This window comes from Epinephelus lanceolatus, chromosome 12, assembly GCF_041903045.1.
Source record: "Epinephelus lanceolatus isolate andai-2023 chromosome 12, ASM4190304v1, whole genome shotgun sequence".
Taxonomy (NCBI): Eukaryota; Metazoa; Chordata; class Actinopteri; order Perciformes; family Serranidae; genus Epinephelus; species Epinephelus lanceolatus.
In genome coordinates, this window is record NC_135745.1 from 15,972,723 (window position 1) to 15,989,429 (window position 16,707).

At 40.8% G+C, this 16,707-nt stretch overlaps 2 protein-coding genes across 2 annotated transcripts; one reads left to right on the forward strand and one right to left on the reverse strand.

The window, feature by feature from the left end:
• Positions 1-1,376: 1,376 nt before the first annotated feature.
• On the forward strand, positions 1,377-9,221 carry pnp5b (purine nucleoside phosphorylase 5b). The gene is made up of 6 exons (XM_033651507.2): positions 1,377-1,534; positions 4,605-4,774; positions 4,880-4,983; positions 5,516-5,691; positions 6,570-6,760; positions 8,145-9,221. Exons 1-6 carry the CDS (start codon positions 1,515-1,517, stop codon positions 8,363-8,365), a joined length of 882 nt encoding a protein of 293 aa, XP_033507398.1. The 5' UTR covers positions 1,377-1,514; the 3' UTR covers positions 8,366-9,221.
• Positions 9,222-12,616: 3,395 nt separating this feature from the next.
• Positions 12,617-16,664, reverse strand: LOC117271613 (uncharacterized). The gene is made up of 4 exons (XM_033649901.2): positions 16,304-16,664; positions 15,974-16,035; positions 14,375-14,468; positions 12,617-14,275 (listed from the first exon to the last, which is right to left on the reverse strand). Exons 1-4 carry the CDS (start codon positions 16,509-16,511, stop codon positions 13,218-13,220), a joined length of 1,422 nt encoding a protein of 473 aa, XP_033505792.1. The 5' UTR covers positions 16,512-16,664; the 3' UTR covers positions 12,617-13,217.
• Between the last annotated feature and the right edge of the window lie 43 nt (positions 16,665-16,707).

Here is a 16,707-nt window from a genome sequence, read left to right on the forward strand (position 1 = left end):
CTGGAACGTAGATTTTGTAAAAGTGTGTCTTTCCTGTCATGAATATGGTGTCCTCTTTCTTCCTATCAAAAAGAACACACAGACTTGTTTTAAAAATAATATATATGAATGATTATAGATTTGTTTTGTGGAAGAGTGATTTGCCTTCAAACTAGGTGTTTGTTTAAATGATTGTTCTTTTTGTTCATTCTGTTATTTCTGTAAAGATGTGGTTACAGGCAATCCTGTGTCATTGAAACTTGAAATGGAAATAGATCAATTTTACAATGCAAATCTCTAATTTCTGAGTAAAATTTTGTTTTCCACATTTTCTGAAATGCAATGTGTGCCTGCTTGTATATAGAGGGGAGTTTCCCTTCTCCTTCCCCCTCTTTCATGATCAAATACGTCCAGGAAGCTGTCTTACAAATATACCGGTAGTTACACGTATTTTTCATATTTAGTAATTTACCATTAGAACACCAAGTCACATCCTTTTTGTCTCCTCCAGGGCGATTGCATCAGCATCAAAAGCACCACCACGTTGTGTGTGGGAAATTGCGGTATGCTGCCTTCAAGTACTGTCGAAAAATCTACAGTTAGTACACTCCGATGGTCACGTAGTCTGCATAATGAAAAAAAAAGGCTGCAAAACAAAAATAGACTTTGAGAATTGTAATTTGTGGGACACATGGTGGATGATACTGAAGAGTCTGTACTATATTTCAGAAGTGTAAGGTAACAACCACGTAGTTTTGAATTATGTAGGCTATTGTTTGGCTTTTTTTTTTTAGTTTTGGATATTTCTGGTATTTGCTTTGCATATGAGCACATTTCCTTTTAACACGAAGGACAAAGATGCAAAAATTTAAAATATATAACATATTAAATGTTTGTAAACGCAACTATGCAATGCAAACTAAATATGACATCATTTAAAAACAAGAATGAGGTAGATAGATCACATCGATCTCGTGTTAGTTTGTGTATTAAAAGACAGTCTGTCCGGCACTTTCAGTATGATACTCTTTTTATTCATGCTGTTCCTATTTTTGGCTATTTACTCTTAACATTTAGACAACAGGTCTTGCCTCTAATCTATATTCTAAATTTCATTTTATTCTATCTTAAGTGTTTTTTCTGATTGTTTTTAATGACTTTACCGATGTAAAGCATGTGAATAGCCTCTGTGTTTGAAACGGCCCAAATAAACAGTTGCCTTGACTACCCTGTGTTTACTTTGTCATAATTTCCGTCTAGACACATGTCTGCCTCCTGACTTGTTCTTCGGGGGAGCTCCTGAACGCATCAATGGTTGGTGTGACTACACCATCAAAAGCCCATCGGAACAACGCCTGCGCTTCGACCAATCAGAGCCTGTAGCGAGCTGTGACGTAGGGGAATGTGGCAGCCGTGTCGTGAGCGGGTGGGGTGTAAACATAAAGCGGTCCCTCCATCAGGAAATTCCGGATAACCTTGATAGGCTCACTTTAACGCGGAACAACCTGCCGACTGTATCTGCATCACGTGTCATCATGTCCGACTTTGTGTCCAGGTGAGTAAATAACTTTTTATTATTACAAGCTTATACAGGCTGATGGTCCTATTTTATTTTTATACATTACATGCTGTGATGTGGGTTATGTTGACTTTTCGGTCTGAAATTCATTCTGGGTCTCCATCGCTCATTTAAAAGGGAAGTTGCACGTCGAGGTTGGGTCACTGTGACGAAATATCCTTAAATGTAGCTACAGTTCCCCCAAACACCCAGAGGAACAGATACACTCTATAATTAAACTGATAATTAAAAAAACGGGCTGAGAAGCGCGCGCTGCCTCGCCATGATGTCACGCTCCTGGCAGGGGATGCTGCTCGATTCATATTATTTCTCATGGATGACGCGGAAGGAGACACATTTCGCCCTGGGTTGTTTTACTGAGTATAAAAAACGTGTTCCTCTTAAATATGATAACACAGTTAAAGCGCGCAACTCGGTGCTCACGGATGGGACGGAAAAACCCCACTTGGCTTGAGTGCGCCGCCGTGACGTCACTTCTACAAACCCACTGACCCCTTACTTACAGAAATGACTTGCGGAGTGACTGATATTAGTCACAAAACTACTTGAGACATGCTGAAAGACTTCAAAATAAGATAAAACACAAACTTGAGGTTAATTTAAAATGTCAGGATGATTAAATTACTGATAGGCCTATGAAACAGAAAAAGCTCTTAGCAGTGATGTAATAAAGCCTAACTTAGTACATCTACACAAGTAGGCTGCTGCAGGTTAGGTACTTAAAGGAACAGTTCACCCCAAAACCAAAAATACATAATTTACCAATAATAACTTACCAATAATGTTGTTTGTCAGTCTAGATTGTTTTGGTGTGAGTTGCCCAGAATTGGAGATATCAGCCATAAAGATGTCTGCTGTCTCTTGAGTATAATGGAAATAGATGGCACTCAGCTTGAGATGCTCAAAGCGCCAAAACAATACATTTAAAAAACTTGACAGCAATGTCTCTTTCCAGAAATCATGACCAGGTTACTCAAGATAATCAACATAGCTTGCTGTGAGCAGTTTCATGTAGGAACTATTTTCTTTCTGCCAAACTACATCCGCTTACTGTATCACTGTGCAGAAGGAAGCGCGCATCTGCTCATGGACGAGAGGCTTGTGCTCATGACAGTGTGCGTTGTAAACATTAATGAATGGTGTCCTCCTTGGCCAGCTCAGTGGTGCTAGGTGAGCTTGCAGGTGCACGCTTCTACTGCATGGTGATACAGTTGTAGGGTGTAGTTCAGAAGAAAGAAGATAGAGAAACTGTTCAGAGCAAGGTCTGTGGATTATCTTGAGTACCCAGGTCATGGTTTCTGGAAAGAGACATTGCTGTTGAGCTATCCAAATGTATTTTATTAATGTTTTGAGCACCATCTAGTTCCATTATCGCCAACTCTCCACAACTCACACCAAAACAATCTAGACTGATAAATAGCACTAGAGGAAAAATATGTTTATTCTAATTTTGGGGTGAACTGTTCCTTTAAGTACAGTTCAATAGTGCTTTAACCAAATTCAGTTTTAGGCCTGATTTTAAAAAGGCAGCTCACTACTTTAAAGACAGCTGTGTCGAGCTTTCTCTGACTTTGATCTACAAATAATTCAAAATCCCCATTATAATTAATTTAAGCACAAGGTGCCTTTTTATGTCTTGTCTTGTCCAAACAGCTGTCCAAAGCCAAAGTTTATTCAGTTAGACTGTAATAAAAGACAAAGAAAAGTAGCAATAAACTAGGAATTTTTTTGGTATTTTTGCTTGAAAATGAGAATTAATCAGTCATCAACATGGTTGCATATATTGGTATCATATATGACAGCTGACAAAAAATTGTAGTGTAGAAATGCAAAGTATGTGCTACACTAATATTCGCTCAAAGTAAGTGTTTGTTTGGGTATTAGTGTTTGTACTATAGTGGTAGTATGTGTGCATATGTTGTTTGTGGTGACCATCTAACATTTGTCATGTTTGTTTTTTGCTGTGCGCTAGCAAACAAACCAGTTTCGCCTCTGGGGACTAATAAAAGTATTTAAAGAGTTATCCTCATAAAAGGTCAAGGTTGAATTAAGAGTCAAAGGCAAAAGGAAGGAAGGGATTAACAGCAGAGATTTTACATGTACAGAAATATGAGAGGATGTGTGCCTGAAAAATACTCAAGACTGTATTCATTGTCGACGTGAGTGAAGTCCAGTGCTCCGTCACCTGAACATGACACACTGTTTGCACAATGAAGCCACGCTAACCTTTTAACAACAGAAACACAACAGGACATTGTGTGTGCTAGTGTGTGTGTGTGTGTGTGTGTGTTGTGTGTGTGCTAGTGTGTGTGTTTATATGAATGTGACTCAAAGCCAGGAAAGATATTCATTTCAGCTCAGTGACTCTGCAGGATGCCCCCACCTCCCAGACGCCTCCTGTGAAATCAGATATCCTTGTTTATTTCCTTATAAGTGAATGCAGCATGACTGCACACACAGAGAGGGGAAATGAGGACATCACTGTGTTTACATAGTGAGAAAACTTTGGTGTTATGATAGATTAAAAAAAAAGAACATAACACCTCAGCCCCTTCCCACACCTTAGAGATGAATTAAAACACCACCTCAGGGTCAGGTGTCCACATACTTTTGGCCACGTAAGGTATTTAAACATTACAGAAAATAAACTTTGTTGACACAAGAGCTTAGTACCTAAGCTACTGTTGAATCCTCCCTTTGACTCTTAAGTCAAGTGTTTGCACTGAGCTGGAGAAAAAAGCTGTTCCTCGGATTTGGAATAATCTGCAGAGCATACTACATTTTATTAACGAGCCCCCTTGGGAAGAAAATCAAAGCCATGTTAAAAGTCCATGTAGCAGAGAAATACAACTGTTTTGTTTGAGCTGGATTTAGTCTCTATCTCGTGTAATTGCTGATTGTATTTCCCTATGTTTTATTTCTACTTAAACTGTAACTGGTGTGTTGTCTCAGCCTCAGATAAGAGTTATCAGTTTTAATGGACTTCCTGGTTAAATAAAAGTTAAATACAAAATAAATCAAATCTGTTTTTTTCTGACTCCCTCAGTGAAAGCTACGAGGAGTGTCGGACGACAGCTGAATGGCTGCTGTCCAACACGCAGGTGCGGCCGACTGTGGGAATCGTGTGCGGTTCGGGTCTCGGGGGGCTGGCTGAGATGCTCAAGGACCCTCAGGTCTTCAAATACAGTGACATTCCCAACTTCCCCCGGAGCACAGGTATGCACAGCCTGCAGCTGTCAGCTGGTAATGTGTGTGTGTGCATGTTTGTGGGCTCTACGCAATAACACTGGGTGACTAACGAAGTGTGTGTGTGTGTTACAGTGCATGGTCATGCTGGCCGGCTGGTGTTTGGAACACTTAAAGGGAAGCCGTGTGTTTGCATGCAGGGCAGGTTCCACCTTTACGAGGGCTACCCCATCCAGAAGGTGAGTTGAAAGCAGAGGTATAGGTTGTTCAAGGCTAGCAGTGTTAGAAGAAGCACTCAGATCTTTTACTTTAAAGTACCAACACAACAATGGAGTATAAGTACTCCATGAACCAAGCCTTCCACTGAAGCATAAGTTTTGTTGATAATCTCCTGGAGTTTTTTATTTATTCAGCTGGTGTCTGGACACAGTCACAGCCTGCAGGGCTGGAGATATCAGTGTGTGTGTTCGATGAGAAGCCACCTGTTCATTCTTGTTCTTACAACAACCTCAGACGGATTGTCCAATGCAATAAACATGATAACATCTTAGTGCCTGAAGTGTTATCACATCAGTGGCATTATGTTATGCTCCTCAAAAAACATTTGAAGTCACACACATTTTGCATTCCTGTCCCCTTGTGTTTGTCTCAAGCGAGGTTTGTGCAGCTGGCTTGCATGGTTACACCCTTACTGCTAATAGTCCTTTTTATTATATTTCTAAATATTATTTTTGTGTGTACAAGTGTTTCACATTACCCTGTGTTCTGCAGATCACGCTGCCCATGCGTGTCTTCAAGCTGATGGGTGTGGAGACGATCATCCTGACCAACGCCGCCGGAGGCCTCAACCAGGACTACAAAGTGGGAGACGTTATGTTAATTAAGGACCACATCAACATGCCAGGGTTTGCTGGAAACAACCCGCTGGCAGGACCAAATGATGAGAGGTAGGTGGAGGAGAGGAGAGGGACTGATGGATGCATGGCTGGATGTTTGAGGGTAGATACTGTTAACACTGTATTTGTTTTAAAGCAGCTTGTGATTGATATTTTACATAAAACTGTACATGTTGTAATGCTCAAAACAATCAACTTTTCCTGTTGATTGTGTGATTTTTGTCATAGTGAAAAAACTCAATTATTATTCAACACTAAAACTGAACTTAGTGAAGCAGAGATAACAGAGTCTTAAGAAGGGTTTTAGCACATTAAAGGGTTGGTTCGCCAAAATCAAAGAAATTTGTAATCAGCACAGCGAGGTCAAGAAGTCACTTTTGTCGAACTTCCCCTCTGGAGATCAATAAAACTCTTATTTTTCTAGCAATTTCAAGAAAACAGTCGCAACTCCTTCACTGTTCAAATGACTCAGCTGTACTCAGTTTTCCCTCCCCCTACATATTTTAGTCTGTATTTTATTAGCATTTTTCCAGTCTCCCACACAGAAGTGCCACACTCCAGCCCTGGAGCAATAATAAGCTGATATCAGTTTCAACAAAAGCACGTATTATTCTGGATGGCTGGAGGCTTTAACGTGCATCCAAACTCTTTAACACTACTTCTAGCTTCAGAGCAGAACTCTGTGTAATGTCAGATTAAAAAGCAGGATACAGATGACTTGTACTTTGCATTCATGAGCTGCATGGGTGACCTGCTGGACTGATCTTCCGTGCACAGTGTTCACAAGTACTGTCTCTTGTTGTTGAGGACATTAGCAAATCTCAGAGAGCTGCTGTATTGCTTTAATGTTACCTGAGTCATCAGGGGGATTTCAGTACTGAGTTGTGAGGAATCCCACAGTTGAGTAAACACCCTTCTCCTCCCTTCAGGTTTGGCGTCCGCTTCCCTTGCATGTCTGACGCCTACGACCGCGAGCTGAGGCAGTTGGCCCATGATGTGGCATCAGAACTGGGCTACAGCGACTTCCTGCGGGAGGGAGTGTACTGCGTCCTGGGAGGTCCCTCTTTTGAAACCATCGCTGAGTGTCGCATGCTGCACAGAATGGGCGCCGACGCTGTTGGTAAGTGTCAAGTCTCTCTCACACACACATTTATACTTCTATATCTGTGAAGTGTCACTGACATTCCCTAATAATCCAAACATTGAAAATAACAGTTTCATTGGTTTCAAAGGTGTTTTATAACTTCTTGTCTATTGGGGTCAGGACCCTCAGGATGGGAACCAGTGCCTTAGACCCCAACTTCCACCATCACAACTACACAATTAACCCCAACTGTAACCCCCATTATATCCCTAAAACCAAGACTTTGAAAATGTCCTTAATCTTGAGGTTCAAATTCAGGTCATCACAAAGGCAGAAGTACAAGAGTACATGCACACACACACACACACACACTCAGGCACACAGGATGTATTGCTAGTGACTAACACATATAAAGAAGTGTGTCACAGTATTAGTCATTTAAAACCTCACTTTTAAGCAACTTAAAAGTTCTAATATTGCAACCTCACTCTCACTGCTGTTGCCCACCTTAGATTTTACATATATGTGCATTACAAAGTTAATTTTAATTGCAGGTAAATCTTAAACATACTGTATATGACACCTTTCAAAAGTGCTTTACAAAACCAAATAAAAGACAAAGCAAATAAAATAAGAAAAAAGCAGTGATAACAGAATACACATAACAGAGTAAAACACACATTAATAAAGCAGTTAAAATCAGAAGAAGAATTTGCAGCCCTGATCTCCTCGGGCAGGACATTCCAGAGTCAAGGAGCTCTGACTGCAAAGGCTCTCCTCTGTCACCTTTGTGAATTAATCTAGACCTCGGAACAACGAGAAAAGATGTATCTGAGGATCTCTGGGTGCGAGAGGGAACATATGGCAATAAAAGATCTGTTATATAACTTGGAGCAAGGCCTCTCAGGGCTTTGTAGGTAATTCATAAAATCTTAAAATCAGTTCTAAAAGCAACAGGTAACCAGGATTGGTGCGATGTGGTCATGATTTCTAGTCCGTGTCAAGATTCTGGCAGCAGAGTTTTGGATGAGCTGGAGGCAGGAGAGGGATTTTTTTACAGATGCTGGTATCAGGAAGTGCATATCCTAATCAAGTGGTTATGAATACATGAATAACAGTTTCCAGATGGTTGCTGAAAAGGAATGATCTGTTCCTGGAAACACTGAATACTGGATTTAAATGTTTGATCAAAAATAACACAAAGGTTTCTGCAATGTGGAAATACTGAGTGGGACAGAGAACCAAGACTTTTATATTTGAACATTCGCACTATCTAATCTTATTTAGTCTTATAAGCCTCTTATAAGATGAGAATAAGTTACCATAAGAAGTAATCTGGATAACTCACAGGGACACTGACTACCATTTAAATAACGTGTTTGTGTTATGACTTCTCACCTTCTCTTTGTCTTTGCTGCAGGAATGAGCACTGCCCATGAGGTGATCGTTGCCCGCCACGCCGGGATGCGATGCTTCGCCCTGTCGCTGATCAGCAACCGAGCGGTGATGGACTACGACAGCCAGGAGAAGGCCAACCACGAAGAAGTCCTGGAGACAGGCAGGCAGAGAGCAGAGCAACTGGAGAAGATGGTGTCCACCATAGTGGCCCGACTGGAGAACAATAACAACAACTCCTTCTGATCATGTGACTCACACCGCTGTACCTGGTCCCAGGTCAGCTGTCCAGCTGTATCTCTGCGTCACAGTGAGAGGGTTTTTTTTAAAATGCTTGTTAGAACGCTAAAAAAGCTGTAGAGTTACAAACCCCCAGGTTGGGTATACTACTTGATAAACTAGTTTCTCTGCTTTGTTTCCAAAGACTGTTATATAAGTCTCATCTTAAAATCCTGGAAACTGGTCCACTTTTTTTATACACTCCTCTTTCGGCAATGTTTACATTTTGGAGGTGTACAGATGAATGATGCTACTGTAGCGCAGTAATTCTCTGACAGATCCCTGTTGTGATATATTGTACTAAGTAGAGTTTCCGTGAAGCGGCATTGTATTGTAATTTCTAAAATAATAACTTTTAACTTAATACAGTATACATATTTATTGTTTCAGTTCTTTTACATTCCTCAATATCATTTAACAACTAATATGAATACAGTGAGATTCGCATTATTTAATGTAGAGGACCAACTTATCTTGTATGTCTTCATGAGATCATGGCTGAGAGGTGGAAATGATCATTTCATACAGTGTAAAAGAGATTTAAAATGTCTTGAAATATTTATACTAATTGTATTTAAGTGGTGTTTTTATTTTTGCTTTCATAATATATTGAGAGTTTGATAGATTTTTGAAGAAAGGGATTATAATAACCTGCATGGGACAGGTACCAAAGTACATACATTCGATCAAAATCTCCTGTTTTATCACTGTGTTAGCAGGTTAGCACACTGGGATGTTGGCTGTCTGTGCTGTTAGAGGTACTTTACTAAATACTGTACAAACCGTGGATCTTTTACAATAAAATAACTCAGCTTCAAAGCAATGTGGTTCTATGTGTGATACATTTGAAACTATAAGGTCTGATATCTCTGTGATCATTTGGAGTTTGTTGGTGGGATGTGTGAGATTACGCCCCTGGTCTCGTAGAAAAGATTTCCACATACAAGCCGATTACTAACTGGGCAAAGCAGGGAACTCCACCCAGGGCCCCAAAAGGCCCAGGTATATTACATGGTTTTTTTTTTTCGTAGTATAATTTCACATTTGTTGGGTGATTTGCAGCACTTAAGTAAGTCTAAAGTGCCACAAGAACTCCAACAATTTTAATTAGCTAATCCCTTGAGGCCCTGTCAAATCTTAATATAACATCTTTATATTGTGTTTATACAATGCATACTCTGAAGCAATTTGTGTGTAATCTGATTACAGCAAACTTATTGACACACTGCAAAATGGGCTGTTGCCCAAGGTAAAATATAATTTATCTAAATATGATTTATCTGTAGTTAGCACTGTCGCCTCAAAGCAAGAGGGTTCCTGGTTCAATCCCGGGTGTGGGAGCCCCTTTCTCCGGGTACTTGGTGACTCTAAATTGGTCGTAGGTGTGAATGTGAGTGTGAATGGTTGTCTGTCTCTACATGTCAGCCCTGTGATATTCTGCTGACCTTTCCAGGGTGTACACTCTTACCCAATGTCAGTTGGGATAGGCTCCAACCCCCCCGCAACCCTCAAGAGGATAAGCGGTTACAAAATGGATGGATGGATGATTTATCTAGAGACCATCTTGTGATGGGATCACTCCAGCAACAATACAGCAATCTGCGACTTGAAACAAATTTGGGCCAGGGACATAAAGTACAGGTGCAAATGGCCCCTTCCCTACTTCCTAACCCCCTACTTCCATCACCCTTGCTTAGACAACAGCTATCTTCATGCTTTATTTCGATCTCAACCACACACCTATAAAGTTTCATGACTGTAGCTTGCGTAGTTGTGACACTAAAATCTGTCCAGGGACAAATAGACATACACACACCTGGCAAACCTGGTGGTGGTTCCCGCTACAATAGGTTTCTCCAGGACCATATTTTGCCATGATGACACACACAGACTCATAAGGTAAAAAAAGATAACAGTCCTGCTATCATAGCAAATAACCAGCACGTGTCTGCCGTGTACATAATAAGGCTATGCACATAGAGCAGTAAGATGAGGGGTAAAGGGAGCCTCTTGGCACTTTCATCCAGCTCTGCAAAGAACACACCTGAACCTGCTGGCCTTTGTCATATCTGGTTTTACAATTTATAATAAATGTCCTGTGTTGCAGTGGAGCCTGATATATTAATAACACCCTGACGGTTCCATTTGATGGATTTCTTCCCACATGATGAAGTGCTTTTTGATTCTCAGGAACAGACATAAAATTTTATAAAATCTTCTCTCAAGATCCTGAGTAACTCCTCGAGATTTACCACAGTCCAAAAGTATATGGACAAAAAAACATTTCATGCACTTTTTCCTGTTACCAAAGTGCCCAAACCATGAAAAACAGTCACAGACCAACAGCACAGGAAACATGAGTGTCCAGATACTGCTGTTCCATATGAATTCTTCGGTCTGTATTTTCTTGTTGAGTTCTGACTTTTTATATTCTTATTATGTATTTATTGTTGAGATTGTGTTTTGTACTGTCTCTTGTATATGTGTTGTTGAGCTTAATGTATTTTAGAGGGTATTTTACAGGCAGGCATCGCAAATTAGCTCAGGCTATGAATGCCATGGTGTGTGGCATCACTTTCCCATAAGCTCTGTCTTCTCACAGTAGCACAACCTGCAAATTCAGTCTAAGTTTCCCAAAGTAAGAACACCAACACATAAATACAGGTGGTGTCCACAGCTGTCCTCTGTGAGAGAGAAGATGGTTGACATTTTTACTGTCTGTTTGTCCTCCACCTTATCAGCCATGTTTACCCTCCCCTTTTCTTTTCTGTCCACTCACTCCACTGGCATGGGACACTCAAGTCTACACTCTGCCTGTTCCCACTTTCTAGCCCAAAATGCATCACTGTCACTTGTCCCCTTCCTCCTCCTACTCCTTCTCCACAAAAAGAAAAGACATTTTCCATGACGCTCAGGCAGCAGTGTTTATAGCCTTACAAGGTCGTGAGAATTATAGGAGCTGTCTTTTTCCCTGCAAGGAATGAGCAGGTCCAGGTGTCCGCACAAAATCAGCTGATGCACTGTAGTGCTGGGAAGCAAAGCGAGGCTCAGACAGTACACTCTGTTCACACACACTGACGTAAGTTCCCTTTCTAGTTCTACAGGTTAGATTTACAGGTGCTACACCCCCTCTGGTACTGCAGTGTTTATGTTGTACTTTACTACCTGTGTGACCCTTTCAACTCCAAACTAAAGCCATGTTGACCATTAGTTATGTTATTGAACCACAAAAACAATGGAGAGTGTACTTAAAATATGTATCCACATGACAACAATAATTTCCTTTTAGAATTGTAGGGACAGTGAGTTCAGACGAACAGAACTTGGCAATGCTGACACAGACTACACTTTAACTTTGGTCTGGAGCAACAGGAAGGGATTCATCTCTCCCCTACAGAATATTCAGGCCTGCTACATCCTCTACACATCTTAAACTGACATCTCAACTGGATCAAATATAAAAAAAAACATTGAATACTGAGCAGACAGCAACAGGATCAATAGTGGATTGAATCAGTATAACATGAATGTCATCAATACAAAGTAAAATGTGATAAAATCTGTCATTGCAGCAACACTGTGCTGAGAGCCAATGCCTCAGGTTTATAATAAAGGCTGTTAAACCACTGAGGGTCACACTTGAGAGGCTACCTTTACTTTTTTCAACAGGAACTTTAAAGCATGAAGCTCCTGTTCCTGTTCAGGCAGCAGCACTGTGGAAAATTAGTTCCCTCTCTGCAACTGTGATGTTTAAAAGGATGAGTTACACTGCCCTCTGCTGACAATTCACCTACACAGTGACAAAACTACAGGCTTGAATGAGGCCGTAATTTGAGTAGTAGTGAAACAGTTAGTAATGAGCAATGATTTTGATGAATTATCTGTCATTTATCAAAATAAAAATGCCAATCATTCCCTGGATCCAGCTGTGAGGATTTCCTGATTTTCACGTTTTACTACTTTATTTAATTATAAATCTTACAGCTTTGGGTTTTATAGCGCTAGTTAGAAAACAAACAATCCAAAGGCTACATCTTCGGCTTTACTAAACAATACTAAAATAATTAATAAAGATCAATTAAAATTGTTGGCTTCAACTCAATTTCTGAATACCAAATAAATACAGTGAATGATACCCAACAGCAAGAATTACCTGAGAGTTACATACAGTGAAGAAATCGAGGAGCTTTAATATAAATCATAACAACGAGCAAAGGATTTTTGGGGATATGTTTTATGGACAAATTCAACTCAGAACAATAGTCAGGCAGGTTTTCACCAATGTTGACACTGAAACATAAACCTGAGGTGCTTCTCTGTCTCTGAATGGAGAGCCCTCTTGTGACTGTAAAGGAGAGACTTAATGGGGATAATGAGCATCTTGTGCTTCTACGGTTTCAGTGCTGAGATGAAGTAAGGCATATTTCTACACGAAGAGCTAAAACAAACTGTCTATGAGTGAAGATCAGTATGCAGGTAACTGTAAGAGGGAATCCGCAGGGTTTTTCTTTTAACAACTTCACATTTTAGACCTTGTTTTTTTGGATTTCTAGCTTTGGAGGTGTCTTAAAAATACTGACTTGTGTGAATTCTGTTTGAGGGTGCAATTCAGTTTTGTTTTAATAATTAGAAGTATTTAAAAAAGAAGCAAACATCTTAAAATCCATCCAGATGGATTTTGCATAGTAGAATATGCTTTAATATACAAAGTCTGTGAGCAATGCCACAAAGTCACAAGTCCCCGAAAAGCTCCCTGGCTTTTTGGTTTGGGTCATTTTTGTCTTTTCACCTGAGCAGCTTCACTTGAAACATCTCCCCCTCAGCTGTATGTGTGAATGATTCTGTGCCGTTTCAGATGGTGCATCAGGATGAAAGTTTTCCCGCACAGCGAGCAACTGTAGGGTCGTTCCCCGCTGTGTGTGCGCTGGTGGACCCTCAGACTGCTCTGCTGCGTGAACCTCTTCCCGCACTGTCCGCAACCGTACGGCTTCTCGCCTGTGTGTGTTCGGTGGTGTATGCTGAGGTGGGATGAACACTGGAAGCTCTTCCCGCACACCGTGCACCAGAACGCCCGCTTTCTCTTATGACTTTGCTGGTGCAGCTTGAACTGGTGCAAACGGCCGAACGTCTTCCCACAGTGTGAGCAAGCGTAGCCCCGCGCTGTGCCAGAGAGAGGTTTGTGAGGGTGGAAGCTGCTTGTTGTGAAAGTGTTGTGCGAGTGACTTACGACTGCTCTATCTCCAGCTGCAGTCTCCCTCTCGGGGTGTTCATCTGGCTGCCTCAGATGTGCAACATGCAAGGGGTTTCTCTGCGAGTAAACTTGTTCCTTCTGCCTGTCTTGCTGTGATAGGTTACCCTGAGGTCTGGGTTGAAAACTGGATGACTGTGGAACATCCTTCTGATACTCACTGTTGTAAATCCCATTACACGGCCTCTGAGAGGACAGCTGCTGGACGTTAGCAGACTTGGTAGTGTTAGAAACCACATGAACATCAGAATCGTCCGGAAATGTGTTGGAGTATTCCTCCACCACACTCGAAAAATCAGGAAAACCAGCATCGATATCATCACCTTCAATTATGGATGACCAGAGCTGATCCTCTCTTTCGTCCATGGAAAAGTCAGCTGCATGTTGAGTGTGCTTCCCTGCGCCGTGCTGGCATCTATCCTGACTGAACCCTGATCGATTCTCCTCCTTCTCGGTCTTGACAGTAAACTGAAGCCCACTGATGTCTCCTGCATGCTGACCAGAGTCATACAACTCACCAAACTCTGATGTTTTCGGCGCAGTGACCTCTGGGTGGTTTAACCGACGGTCCTCTCCAAGCTGCTGGCTCTCTGCAGTGTTGGCTGGATTGCGGTATTGTACAGCAGAACCTGACAGTGTTAGGAACATTCAAGAGGGAGCATATAGTTAATTTGAGCCTTTATATTGTTGGATATAATTCTTGCACAAAATACAGTTCTTTAACTCACCAATCGGTCCAGCAGAATCACTGATCCACAGCGCCTCATCTGGACTTTCTTCTTTAATTGTGAAAGAAACAGTGGCGTCGTCAATATCAGGAAACTAGACAGGGAGAGGATGGATTAAACTTTAACTGTAAACACAACACGGACATATTACAGGGAACAACATGAAAGCTGGTAAAAAATGCAAGTAGCTGGTAGATTTACTTCACTCATCAGCCAAAGAACAAATGTTAATCTATTAAACTGGGGTAAAATCTGAACATTCACTGACCATTCAGCCGGTGGACAAAAAAGTGATTTGTCACCCTGTATATTATCACCTTATGAAGTAGATTCGCTGAACTTGCTAGCAGATATTTACTTATTTATACATGAAGCAGACATACAGCAACATTAGCATTAATTTTGAGTCGTGTGTCTGGCCACCTGGCAGCTGTAAATCCAATATTCACTTTCCTTTTAGCTCTGTTTGCTCTCCACCGTCTCCTGAGGGAAATATCTGGCTCTTTCTGCACTAAATTGTCCACCATGTTCACCAGCTAGCTCTTTATTATATTTGTCCGGATCTAGGAAGTTAGCGTGCTGCTGGTTTTTCTACTGCTGGCTGCTGCTGGTGAAAATGACTCTGGTGTTTATAGCATATTTCATTCATTAAAAGCATGTCCCACATCATTGTCAGTGCTAGTCAGGTGAAATTGGCTAATGCTATGCTTCCTACTTCATGGCCCTGGGGCAAAAAATTGCTACTGGGCCTCTATTAGCCCCATTTCTACCCTTCTCTGATCATCATGTTCAAATATTACTAAAAACCAATTTGTCTACATAGGGAACCTGGGGCTTTGGGATCCCTTGTGGTCTGGGCCCCTGGTTGGTAATCCAGCATTGATTTAGATCAAGGGTTTGGTTCCAATATGGGGGAGACATATATAAAAGGGTGAGCTGAGGAATTCTCCACCTAAATATTATGAGCATTAAACATTTCATTTCATTCTGGTGAATGTTTTTGTTCCATTTTATGGTGGAAGTGCATTTATTTACGCAATGGAAAACCACATTCTGTTGGCAGTTGACAATTAAAAACATGAAAATATAATGTCATATAATGCAGTAAGGCTCTCAGCTTTCAACTTTTCTCATTTTATGTTATCTCTGCTGAGTGAACACACACAGGCATGATTTACTCTTCCCTCTTAGTTTCGGTCTTTTGTTTGGGAACATAACCTCTTTTAAATGTGCATGTGGCACCTATGTAAATGATAAATTCACCTATTTTTATCAATTTATAAACTCCCGGGCTTTAATAGCTCATATGTGTTTCAGCAATGTGTCTGCATACGTTCAGAACTTTCTGCACATTCAAAACACATCCCACATATGCTCTTTGAGAAGTCAAGAATACAGTCGTAGTATTTCAAGGAAATAGTCACAATATACACAATATGAGAATTTCATTTTTTCTTTTTAAATGTTCTGAATATTGAGGGGGGGATGTCCCTTATGTGTCCCCCCAAAATCTACGCCTTTGCTTCTCATCCATCTTCACATAAATTACTGAGTAACTTTATTGACATAGATCAAAGTTGTTATGAAATTAACACAGACCTTAATATCTCCTGTGGGGTGCGGACAGTTCCCCACATCAGTCCCTCGGTCCATGTAGTTTTCTGGTGCAAGAAATGAAAAACACATTCAAAAATCTAGACCAAAGTGAAATCAAATGTTATATTATACCAGGAAATGCGTCCAATAGTATTAACAATGTACATGGATTTATGTAAGTGTAGCCACAGCATCCCTACAGTGCTGCCTGTTAACAATTTCCCTGCTGTTTTACAAAATAAGCATGCGTTTGTCATTACACGACACATTATTAAGCATAATACATTAGTTTACTCCAGTCGCCAATTAAAGGCATACATTAATTAGTCTTACCGAACCCCCGCTGTAGCTGTGCATTTTTATTCTCCATCATCACTAATTTCCTCTTCAACATCTCATTCTCGCTTTGCTTTCGAGAGATTTCAAGATGCAAAAACGCACATTTGTCATCGACTAGTTTGGATATCTCTGCCACTGCTGCTTTAACCAAAACCTCCATTATAGAGGATAACTGGGTTTGAAAGGGAATGCACGTCGCCATGTTTATTCATGCAAAGTAACATGCGAGAACAAAATATAATAAATAGGTCCGTCCTCGCGATGAATTTAATAAAAAAAAATGCGAAAACAACCGACGCACTAGAAAATTTTACATCCCTGTTTCTAGCTAGCTGGAACCTTTTCTTCCGTGTGGCGGAGGGCTTTACCGTAAATACATGCGTAGACACGCAGTGAAA

Coding starts and splice junctions, on each gene's coding strand:
- pnp5b (XM_033651507.2), top strand. CDS start 1,515: ATGTCCGACTTTGTGTCCAG. Junction 1,535..4,604: donor ATGTCCGACTTTGTGTCCAG/GTGAGTAAATAA, acceptor TGACTCCCTCAG/TGAAAGCTACGAGGAGTGTC. Junction 5,692..6,569: donor GCAGGACCAAATGATGAGAG/GTAGGTGGAGGA, acceptor TCCTCCCTTCAG/GTTTGGCGTCCGCTTCCCTT.
- LOC117271613 (XM_033649901.2), bottom strand. CDS start 16,511: ATGGCGACGTGCATTCCCTTTCAAACCCAGTTATCCTCTATAATGGAG. Junction 16,036..16,303: donor ACAGCTACAGCGGGGGTTCG/GTAAGACTAATT, acceptor TTCTTGCACCAG/AAAACTACATGGACCGAGGG. Junction 14,276..14,374: donor TGATTCTGCTGGACCGATTG/GTGAGTTAAAGA, acceptor TAACACTGTCAG/GTTCTGCTGTACAATACCGC.